General features: G+C 40.1%; 3 protein-coding genes across 3 annotated transcripts; all 3 read left to right on the forward strand.

Moving 5' to 3' along the window:
• The first annotated feature begins 6,090 nt into the window (after window positions 1-6,090).
• Window positions 6,091-6,669, forward strand: LOC141639532 (uncharacterized). The gene has a single exon (XM_074448639.1). It carries the CDS (start codon window positions 6,091-6,093, stop codon window positions 6,667-6,669), a length of 579 nt encoding a protein of 192 aa, XP_074304740.1.
• A 30-nt stretch (window positions 6,670-6,699) lies between these two features.
• On the forward strand, window positions 6,700-8,844 carry LOC141639533 (uncharacterized). The gene is made up of 2 exons (XM_074448640.1): window positions 6,700-7,531; window positions 7,979-8,844. The coding sequence occupies exons 1-2, from the start codon at window positions 6,700-6,702 to the stop codon at window positions 8,842-8,844; spliced, it is 1,698 nt and encodes a 565-aa protein (XP_074304741.1).
• Window positions 8,845-8,940: 96 nt separating this feature from the next.
• LOC141639534 (uncharacterized) lies at window positions 8,941-9,378 on the forward strand. Its single transcript, XM_074448641.1, has one exon. It carries the CDS (start codon window positions 8,941-8,943, stop codon window positions 9,376-9,378), a length of 438 nt encoding a protein of 145 aa, XP_074304742.1.
• The last annotated feature ends 2,997 nt before the right edge of the window (window positions 9,379-12,375 follow it).

Here is a 12,375-nt window from a genome sequence, read left to right on the forward strand (position 1 = left end):
ACCTTTAGGGGAGACACCAATTGAGTTTTTTGGGTAGGCGCTTGGACCTGTAATGTGCTATCACTCCCTGTAGCCTCACTGCTCCGTGATTTCTCCCCTGTGATCCGGGAAACGCCTGCCTTCACCAAAGACAACCCAAAGCTAGCAATCCTGGCAGAAGCTCTAGTAGCTACACGACAAGACCCTATATCAATAATACTAACATATGTTCAGAAAAAACAATTCACAAAGCAAAGGCAACAAACTTATCGCCCGACGAAGAAGCCCCAAGCTTTGGCACCCTTAACAACTTTATAGGTGCTCAACTTAGCCTTCTTGAAACGAGGCATATGCGCTTGTCCCTGCAGGCGAGCCACGCCCTCTCCTCATCGAGCGGGGCCATGAAAGCAAAGAATCCGGTCACCGATCCTCAAAGATCGGGATTATTAGCCCAATCACCACTATAAGGACAATCCAAGTAAGCCTATTTTCAAAAATTAATAAGCTATTTCTAACCAAAATTGAATGCGGGGAAAAAGAAATTACCTCCTCAACGGCAGATAGCCGAGATAATCCAAGTCGGGCAATGGAATCACCGATAAACATATAGGTCCGTGCCCAACCCTTGTCATCACCTGAATCAAAGTTGGTGATCAGATGAGCCATCTTTGACCTGACTTGAAGATTGAAACGTCCAAAGAGAATTGCTCTTCAAATGGTAAACATTCTTAAAATCTTCAAAGGTAATCACCAGCTTATGCTTGGCACACAGTTGTTCAATAGAATGAACAATTTTCCAAACCATTGGAATGACTTGGAAAGGAGGAACCCTAACGGCCATGAGAACTTTAACCACAAACGGAGAAAGTGGAAGCTGACTGCCTCCTTTGAACTCCCACTCAAAAATGCAAAACTAGCCAGGACTACACCAATTAGCCCTGAGTGGACCATTCTCAGGAATCCAAACTTGACCTCAAAGTAGGAGAAGACCCCTACCTTTCAAATAGTTCTCAAAAGAAGGCTTCAATTGATTAGCCTCAGGAAAGGAAGCAGATAAAGACTTCACAAGGGCAAAAGTGACTCACATGCGTCATGGACATAATTTCCGGAGGAGCAAGAACTTCCACGACTTCATCTTCCGGGAATGATTTCAGAACATCAACAACCACATGAACCTTTTCGACCTCGGCTGACCTTGGACGCAGATTGTCTTTCTTCTTCCTCCCATTTTTAGTTTGAATTGAAGATTGATTTTTGAGAGAAGGCAAATTCACAAAAGGAATTATAGATAAAGAAAGAAGATTTTAGAGAATGAGAATATGAAAGCAAAGCAAACGTTGCAAAGATATTTATAGCCGCAAAAACACAAACAGATAGCACAAGTGGACAAACCTAATCATGACTCTCCTAGGGTATAATGAACCTACCTCATTTATGGAGATTACCCGTTATAGAAGATGAAGCAAACTCAAACTCTTTCTGATAAAATAATCTTATACACTTTTGCTGGCGAATTTTTATCTCCTTATTCGACCGGATCTATTGGGAATAAGAAGATAAGGGGCAATTGTTGGGCCCAATTACCCCCGCCTCATCGATACGAATCGTGCAATACCTAAAGCCAAGCCTGAATGAAAGTCATCTCATATAAAGAAATTAGAACGCTTTGATCGGGCACCAACCAGAGGGAAAGACAGGACAGGCATCCGCTTAGGCCTGGCCTCGAAGGAATATCACATTAGCCACAAAGTCGCATTATCGGGACAAGGCAGGCAACAATTAAAGCACGGTCAAGACTTAGGAAAACAGTTCCTACAATCAAGGAAGACCCATTCAACATTCCCCACGAAAGCATAGAGAATTTTACTAAGCAAGAATAAGAGCTGGAAGGTTATAAAAGTCAACCAACCACCCCCGGGTAAATAGGGCACGAGTCTTATTTTACAAGAAACCCTAAACTACCTTGAAGGACCCGTTGCAAAGCTACTATAAATAGAAGAGAAGAAGAAAAGAAGAGGATCACTTGCTTACACACACTTACTTACTCTCACTCTACTTTCATACTTATATTCAACACTAAATTTAGCATTACTACTAAGCAGTAGTTCAATATATTTCCCCGACATACATATTCCCACATCACGGTATCAAAAGTCATAGTGATAATCCTTTCGGCTTGGTGCCCGTGGTTTTTCCCTTATTCCGGGGTTTTTCCCGTATAAGTCTGCGGGTCTTATTTTTGCATTTATTCCTTTATTCCTTATGTCATACTAGTCAGGCTATTTGTTTTGAGTTAGATTACCCTGCAAATTCTTCCCTGGCAGGACATTATCTCCGTGAGAATTCCTGCTAAAATAGTAACAATGTTTTTGAGGACAATGTCCCTAACTTAGTTCTCTTCTAGCACTTGTGTGAAGAAATTTTGTTGGTCTCTTAACATTTGGAGAATCACATCTTGTATATCAAACTTATGCTCATCTTCTTGTTTTGGGTACATGGGAGATTGGTCATATGGGTGTTAATCGTAGGATGACATTTGGCATTTATAGTAAAGTTGGTTTTGGGAGGGTGGGTGTTGTGGATATTGGATGCAGGGGCTTTGATGTGGGATGTTTGTGGGATAATTTGGGTTTCTATTGTAGAAGTTGTAGGGTAGTTGTGTTTTTTCTTGCTCAACAAACCGTCTCCATTCATACATGTCATACCCATATGCTCCACTTTGTCCATACCCTTCTTGTTGGAAGCTTTGTGCCATCATCATTGCTAAGACAAGGAAACAATTATAGACACGGAAACTACACGAAAATGGTAAGAACAACCTTGAGGAACAAGTTCCTCAAGGTTAGAGCAAAATTAAAATAGATAAACAAACAAGAACTTAATCACAAAACACCGTCCCCGACTACGGTGCCATTTTGATGAGCGTGTCGTCGTCCGCCTAATTAAACACATTTATAATCTCATAAAACAACTACTATGTGGTTAAATCGAGGTCGGTTCACGGGACGGTGTGCTTTGGGTTCTAAGTCTATCTATCTCAATTTATGCTAGTGTCACAATTGATTTGGGTTAAGATAGTTATCTAACTACTAGACAAGTAAAAGGAAGTGAATAGAAAAATAAAGCAAGTAAAGTAAATGGGAATGTAGACAATTGATAAAAGGCATTAGGGTGTCATGGGTTTATAGGGGAGTCATGGTGAAGATCATACAAACAAGTTTACATAGATGCAAGCAAATTATTATTGTAGTGGAATCGAGTTAGTTTATGTCTTACAATTCCTAGGAAGATTTGGGTCCCGGAGCCGAGTCGGTCAAGACTTTACAACACCTACAAGTCGACTTAGTTTCTTTCTATTCAACTATATGCATGGTCAAACAAGCCTTGAGTTAGTTTATATCTTACAAGTCTTGTTGAATAGATAAGAGATTCATGCTAGCTTGTTAATCAAGCAATGCATCAAGCATAACATGTGCGTACGTTGAAACTACAACAAGCAAGCAATCTTATGAAAACATATTAAATTATGTATGGATCTATATACCCCCATGATTAATTCCCCTAATCCCCGATTAACCCTAGCTAGAAGACTACTCACTCATGATCATGGTAAACATGCGAATAAGGGTATCAATCATACTTACAAGGTTAAACATGGTGAATGAGTTAAAGAAATAAACAATAATTAAACAATCAGTCTTTTAAAAAAACTTTCTCTCCTGTCTCTCTAGGGTTTCGTAGGAGATATCTTGTCTAACAAGTTTTCGTTTTTTCTCCTTCTAATTGGGGTTTTCTATCTTTTCTCGGATTTCTGTGCTTCTCACGTTACTTTAGTTGTGATTTCTTTGGTTTTACTTTCGTTACTTTGCAATATTAATTAGGGTTAGGTTGGTTCCGTTTTTTATTCCAGTTGAGTATGAAGTTAGGGCAAAGTTCTTCGCGCAGAGCAGGGAAATAGCCTTTGTATCCAGAGGGCAGGGGGTGGTACTGAGATGTTTGAGAGGGAGGTTGAGGGTATGGCTGGGGTGGAGGAGGCTCCTCGGCTGATGCTAGTTGGAAAGATATGGTCGCATCGGACGATTAATTGTGAGGCTGTAATCGAGACTATGTCGAACTAATCGAACCCTAAGGGGTCGATTACTGGAAACGTGGTTGATGCAAAAAATAATGTATTTTTGTTTCGGTTTGCGGATGAGAAGAATAAGCTTCGAGTCATGGAGGGGCAACCATGGCACTTTGATATTTTTATATGGTGTTTCAACAATCCTTGTGTGGCTGGTAAGTTAACTGAAACATCGTTGTTCCATGTCCCTGTTTGGGTGTGAATTTTTGACCTACCATTGATGGGTCGTGCTCATGAGATGAATATTCGACGACTGGGTGAACAATTGAGGCAGTTTGTGATTGTGGAACCGACTCCAATGCCTGAATTAGAGCAGGCTATACGGATTAGGATTTTGCATGATGTTCAAAAGCCGCTTAGGAAGTGCGTATGTAGTAGAATGAAGGATGGGCATGTTCTTGAGTTTGCTGTTCAACTTGAACGCATACCTACGTTTTTGCTATGGTTGTGGTTTGCTAGGGCACGGGGAAAAAGATTACAAGGATGGCCCTTTCGAAGAGGGTGAGTTAATATACGGTGATTATTTGCGTGCTCCGCCACGAAAAATCACGAAGACAATCTCTTTGGTTAGGGAAGGTCCGGGGAAGGTGTTGCCTAAGAGGGGTGAGGAGGAGATGAATAAAGGGGAGGAGGAGAATATTAGTCGTATAATTGACAAATTGCAATCTATTGCTTTATCACTTAAAGGGACGAAGAAGGGCAGGAGTAATACGGTGATGGAAGTAAAGGGAATTACAGGTTGTTGAGAGAGATGGTGAAGCATTGATCGATAATGTGGTGGCAGGGTCAGCCTGTGTCATAGTCACGCAGGATGGGTTGAGGGTTGGAGGAATGACCGATGAAGTGGAGGGGAGTCGAATGGTGGAGAAAGAAACAAGTCAAGGGCCACGGAGGGGTGATTTTCTAAGGGAGGAGAGGAGTGTGTTAGAGTGTGGGTCAGGAACGGATGCTTTTGCGGAGTGTATGGAAGTTGTGTCGGGGAGGGAATGTGTGCAGGGGAAGGTGGGGGGCTAAATGGCGAAGACAGAACCGTGGTTTGGTGAAGGTAGGAGAAATAGGCGAGGAAATGGGATGTGTTTCGATGACAGGATAGAAACGAGGACGAGATAATGATTAGTTGGAGGTGGGTTTGGTTACAAAGTGTTCTTATACTACTATTGGTGTGTGTTCACGAGCGTGACGGTGCTCAACCCCGCCCGGCCCAATGAGTCTTTTGAGCCTTAACTGCAGGGGGCTGGGCAACCCCGATGCAGTAGGCGGACTTCAAAATCTGATTCGAAGGGAGGCCCCAACTTTGATTTTCTTATGTGAAACAAAGTTGAGTAGTGTAGATATGAAGAACTTTACTTCCTATTTCGATGATTATTGTAGTGTAGTTGTTGATAGTGTGGGTCAGTCTGGCGGTCTTGCTTTTCTCTAGAGAAAGGAAGTTAATATAGTTTTCAGGTCTGCTTCTGTTCATTTTATGGATTTTAATATGGAATTAGATAATAATTTGTGGAGAGTGACGGGTTTTTATGGATGGCCGGCGGTGCAAGATAGACATCTTTCATGACAATTACTCTGGTCCCTTGCTGCTGATGAGTCTCAGTTGCCTTGGTTATGTGTGGGTGATTTTAATGAGATTTTTTTTGCTAATGAGATGAGTGGGGGAAATCGGGCACAGTGGTAGATGAATAATTTTAGGGAAGCCGTGGATGTGTATGGACTTAGTGGTATGAGGTTTGAGGGATATGAATTTACTTTTGATAATGGGCAAGCTGGGGATAATAATAGACAATGCAGGTTGGATCGAGCAATGAAGACGGAATGATGGATGGAGCTTTATCCATATTCTAAACTTATTCATATGGATCGTGAGTGGTCTGATCATTCTCCTGTTAAAGTAATTTTGGATGGACGGGGTGAGATGGATGATGGGAAGAGGCGCCATTTCCGTTTTGAGCAAATATGGGTGGGGGAGGAAGGTTGTGAAGATACGATCAAACATGCCTGGGAGGAGAATGATTTGGAATGTATTGGACACAATATCATGGTGTGCGAGGGAGCTACAGAAATGGAAGGGGGTTAGCATTGGAAAAATTCTACGGGACTTGAACCGAAAAAGGAGACATTTGTCAAAGTTGAATGAGAGTGTTAGGACGGTGGACAATGTGAAAGAGAGGAAGAGTGTTGTGAAGGATATTAATAATCTACTTCGACAAGAAGAAACTTTCTGGCGACAAAGGTCAAGGGCTCTATGGTTAAAGGATGGTGATCGAAATACTAAGTACTTTCATCGTAAGGGTGGGCAGAGAAAACAAAAAAATAAGATATGGAAGGGTACGGGAGGGGAGAAAGATGTGAAAGCAGCGGCAGTGGATTTCTTTAGAAAGCTTTTTCAGTCGTCGCACCCGAGTGTGTCCGATGATATTTTGGAGGATGTTCGGGGCCGAGTAACAGAGGAGATGAATGTGTGCTTTAGGGCCGAGTATAAGGGGGATGAGGTGGTAGAGGCTCTTAATCAGATGCATCCGCTGAAGGCGCTAGGTCCGGATGGGATGAATGAGTTATTTTATCAGACTTAATGGCATATTGTGGGTCTTTCGGTTACTAGGATGGTATTGGGCATTTTGAACGGAGGTGAGTTTCCAGCTGCGCTTAATAGTACTCATATTGTTTTAATCCCAAAAAAGAAAGCCCCTGACAAATTTGTGGATTACCGGCCAATTAGTTTATGTAATGTTTTATATAAGCTCATCTCAAAAGTCCTTGAAAACCATCTGAAATTGTTCTTAGCGAGGCTGGTTTCGGAGAATCAAAGTGCTTTTACGCCAGGTAGAATGATCTCTGATAATATTATGATTGCTTTTGAGATGTTCTATTACATGAAGAATTCGAGAGGTGGTGGAGGGCATATGGCTTTGAAGTTAGATATGGCTAAAGCATATGACCATGTTGAATGGGTTTTTCTGAGGCGGGTTTTGGTTGTGATTGGGTTTGATGGAGGTTGGGTTTATAATGTGATGAGTTGTGTTGAGTCGGTGTCTTTTGAGGTGCTCATTAACGGGTCTCCTTCGAATGTTTCTGTCCCTGAGAGAGAACTTCGCCAGGGAGATCCCTTCTCGCCATATTTATTTATTATTTGTGCCGAGGTTCTATCTAGTTTGATCCGTCGCAAAGTGGAGGTCACTGTTTTACATGGTATTCAAATTGCTCCTCAGGCCCCAATTATTTGCCATTTATTTTTCGCGGATGATAGTATTATTTTTGTGAAGGCAAATGAGAATCAGGCACGAGAGGTGCTTAATATTCTGACTAGCTATGAGGAAGCCTCAGGTCAGTTGGTGAGTAAGGAGAAAACGACGGTCTCTTTCAGTAGGGGCACGAGGACACGAAGAAAGGAGCTGGTTGCAGTTGTCTTGGGTGTTCAAGTGGTCAGCGAACAAGGTAAGTATCTTGGTTTACCGACGTTCATTGGTCACTCTAAACAAGTACTCACTAAAATAATAAGAGACAAATTAAATAATAAGTTGCAAGGATGGCGCGGTAAGTTATTTAGCAAAGCGGGTAGGGATGTTCTGATAAAGGCTGTTGCCCAATCTATCCCTACTTATGCGATGAGTATTTTTAAACTACCGTCACATTTTTGTGATGAATTAAGGTCTATTGTTTCTAAATTTTGGTGGGCTACTAATAATGGAAAGCGGAAAACACCGTGGGTGGCTTGAAGCTCTATGTTCCGGGCAAAGGCGAAGGGGGAATGGGTTTTCGTGATTTTGCCAAGTTCAATTTAGCATTGTTGGCAAAACAGGCGTGGAGACTTGTGAGTGGGGAAGATAGTTTGATGTCGAGGGTTCTGAAAGGTAAATATTTAGTCCTGTTCTTTCATGGAAGCTGCCTTGGGTAGTAATCCGAGCTACACATGGGGGAGCGTTTGCGAGGCAAAAACAGTACTGGATTTGGGGTTAAGACGGTGCATAGGGAATGGTGAAAGTATAAGGGTGTGGTTAGACCCGTGGATCCCGGGAACTGAGACCAGGCGTGTATTGTCGCCTAGGGGAGAGGTCGCTGCGAATTTGCGGGTCTCAGAGTTGATGGTGGAAGGTGAAGTGAGATGGGATAGAAATAAGGTGGAGACATTTTTTCTACCTTTTGAAGCGAAACGTGTTATGCAAATACGGTTGAGTGAGTTGCCTAGGGCGGATGATTGGTGTTGGGATCATGAGAAGAATGCTGAGTATACGCTGAAGTCGGGTTATCGATTGTTGTTCGAGAAAAGTGAAGTGGAGGGTGAACAGTCAGATTTTACGAGGGATAGGTGGTTGTGGAAGGCAATTTGGCGTGTACCAGTAATTCCAAGAATCAAGGCTTTTATGTGGCAATTATGTAATGATGCTCTCCCGACTAAGGCAAATATTGCAGCTCGACTGGGTTTGGCTGATGGTTCTTGTCCTAGGTGCCCAAGCAATATGGAGACTTGTCTCCATGTTGTTAGGGGCTGTGGGTGGGGGGATGAGATATGGGAGGCTATGAGTATAGAGGTGGATAGGAACATCGGGATTGTGCGGGTGAGGGAGTGGGTGGAAGATATGTCGAGGGAAATGGAGGAGCGTGAAAGGGTGAAATTCATGACAATTTGTTCGGTGATATGGGAAAAGCGGAATAAGATGGTTTTTGAAAGGGAGAGGTGGTTAAAGGAGAGTGTTATAAGGAGGCGTAAAGATTTAATATGGGAGATGAAGTCTTTCGTCGGATGGTGATAAGGGGTGCGATATAAAGGAGGAGAGGAAGCACGGGTTGGGGGTTGGATTAAACCATATAGTGGGGAGTGGAAGGTGAATGTGGATGCGGGTGTTATGGAGGGAGTTGGGGTGGGGCTTGGGGCATGTCGTCGGGATAGTGAGGGAGGTCTGGTGTGGGCCGTGGCGGTTCAGGAGGTAGAGTGTAGGGAGGTATCAGTGATAGAAGCTGAAGCGATACTACTGGGACTCAAGGAAGCAAGAAGGATGGGAATGCGGAGTATTACGATTGAAAGCGACTGTCTTGGAGTGGTCGAAGATTTGAAGAAAAAGCTACGTGTAAGAAGTGAACTTTGTCTCATTTACGATGATATTTTGAATATTAGTGCTAGTTTTGATTCGGTTTTATTTACATATGTTAGTAGGAATTTTAATAGGCTTGCCCATCTAGTGTCTCATGCTATGCCTTGGCATGTTGGTAGGCGCTTTTGGATGAGTGACTATCCGTTGAACTTTGTCGATGTTGCATCTTCTGATTTGCGTGGAATGAATTAAACCGTAATGGTTTTTCCTAAAAAAAAAAAATAAACAATAATTAAACAAAAGGGAAAAAGTTATTATACCAACTTAGAGAGTAAAGATGAACATAAATAAAGAAGAATCCTTGAATAAATATGGAAACTTGTCACATAGTCTTCAAATATATACCCAAGAGATCCAAATATAAATAACTTGAATTGAGCAAAGGAAATGGAGGAAAAATGGAAGAAACCCTTTGATTAATGGTGGAGAGTTGTCAATTTCCGAATACAAACCCAAGAATTCTTTGAAAGGTTCATATACCTATTATTAGACTCTTCTAATAGTGAACTAATTAACATATTAATGTGAGTTCATTAGATCTAGTGGATGCATAATTAAATAAGTGATTAAATGGGAAAAACAATGTCCCTTACATTGTTATATGGCTCGAAATAACGGGCTCAAATAAGGTCACCTTCCTTATTTGTTCTTGAGCTTAAATGTAATGGATGATCCTCCAAAATCCCAATGTAGAGATCCTCCTTTGATTGCACCCAAAACAAATACCTTAAAATAATATACTAATTAACTAGATTAGTGTATTATTATTCCTTAAAAAAGATTCTAATATTATCACTATTACTACACTAGTAATCTAATATTTTGATAATATTAGATGAACAAATTTCTATTTCTAAAAGCTTGTTTTAGAGAGAAGTAGTGGAGAGAATATAAGATGAATTCATGTGGAAGTGTAGAGTAAAAATGAGAACAAAATTCTCATAATTAAAGAGGAGGTGGCCGGGTAAGGCAATGGCTAAATGCCAAAGCTTGGCATGTCCTTTTGCTTTTACTCTTTTCCAAATGTGTAGGTGTGTAAGCTACTGTAGTGTAGGTTTGATTATACATATTTTATCACATAAAATAATTCACCCACTAACACCTTCCACCCTTAATATTTCGGTCCATATGTATAAAATGGACTTCCATTTTATTTTGTCAATTTGTCATTTATCACACAATATGTCACATGTAATATGTTACATGTTATTAATTAATTTAATGCATATTTATCAAATAAATATCATTTTATAAATTAATTAATTTACATACAACAAATTGACTAGTGATTCTTGATCACATAAATAAAATAGGTCATATAATTATAATTCACAACATATTATAATTATAATTAATCATTCATTCTAAACTTAATTGTTTCACAAACAATAATCAATTTTAGTAATAAAGTATATCAATTACTAAAATAAATCTTATTTAATCAAATTACAATAAGATATAAATATTCTCTCTCACAAATGAATTGTTTAATTTTAAGGAATTGATTAACTTGTATCGTCATAAAATTAATCCATTTGTCTATTAAGGGAATTGTCCTATATGTGTGACCTTAAGGGATCAACTGATCACCACCGTCAAACGACAGTAATGTCAAACTCTAGTTAGCCAATCATTACTGATTAATGTTGATCATTTGACTATATAAATGAATCATCCCTTACGTATTATTAATTTGAGATTTAAACATGTGATCGCACTATTGTTGAGGACACACACTCCAACAATCTCCCACTTGTCCGAGACAAGTGTGCGTCACCAATTCTCTTGTCCTATTACAATCTCCCACTCAATGCAAGGTGTCTCGCAGGTCGTACTTGTATTTGATCATATCTTGAGTGGTTTCCTCGATCTGGAGAGTAACTGTCTGACCGGAATTATCTACTGTAGATACCTTCCGAGCGTGGCCACGCATTTTCAATTCACTACTCCTCGAGTGGCCCTGAGATTTTCAACAACCCTGACAAGGGGGTTGGACAATTTCTATCGCACTATTCCCTTCATATAGCCACAGATCATCATGACCCAAAATATACTCATTTGACTTCAGTTACGACAGTCGTAGAGTATAAATCAAAGCCATTCAGAAAAATGTGCCAACTTGGGTGAATAGTCTCTAGTCAAAAGAATTGACTCATAAGAATACTATAGTAGCTCTTGCCACGACCAGGCTTTATGAATTACCAGAACTCTATAAGCGGTCACTGCCCGACAGTGTCTCATATAGTCTGCCTATGTGATCGACTAGTCATCCCATATGACCCTATGGAACTTGAACTTGCCATCAATCGCGTCACACTCTAGTCACTTTGAGACGTCACCTCCTTTAAGTAACCAGGGGCGAATACTATGTTAATCCAGTTCACTTTAATGGGGTTCAATATTGTCTCAATAATCCATTTGGATTTAACAAAGTAATAAATGAGTTTAAAGAAACTCAAACCATAAATGCGATAATCATATATGAATAGTCAATATACTATTACTACTTCATATCTTATTATCTACAGTGTATCTTTTACACTAGTTGAAATGCAATAAAAGCTTGGCAAGTGGATATACCATGTATCCAAACATTCCAACTTCATGAATTGCTATTTCGTTCTATTCAATGTTATTTCTAATAACATGAATTTATCTAAGTATATGTCTAGTCTTCTTACAAGACTTGGGCTCTTGTACTTGGAAGATGCTCCCACTGTTATCACATAACTTGTGATAAAGTCTTTGGTAGAGGGATTTACTCTCATTCCCTACGTTGACCATTTTATCATAATGTACTTAGATTCTGTTTGTAGAACTTGCAATGGTTGAAACTAAAATATTTCTCTAGTCTCTTACTCCTAAGTCAATAAGATCAGCCTAGGATTTCGATAAATCCTTATAGGTTTGGAAACTAAAGTTTGTGTAACCTTTCAACACACAACTTAGTATATCATCCAAACATAAGAACAAATCCTCAATTCTACTAAAGAATCTTAAAGGATGTTCTTTAAGGCTTTCAAAAACATTCATTCAAATTAAATTGTTATTGGCTTATTATGCTCCAAGCATATGATTCATCACGGCATGTGCATATAATGGCATACATAATCGTTCTAATGGCGGAAACATTAGCAATCGATTTCATGTGATCAACAACTTAATAGGTTCAGTGAACGACTATGACTC

This window comes from Silene latifolia, unplaced genomic scaffold, assembly GCF_048544455.1.
Source record: "Silene latifolia isolate original U9 population unplaced genomic scaffold, ASM4854445v1 scaffold_429, whole genome shotgun sequence".
NCBI classification, from domain to species: Eukaryota; Viridiplantae; Streptophyta; class Magnoliopsida; order Caryophyllales; family Caryophyllaceae; genus Silene; species Silene latifolia.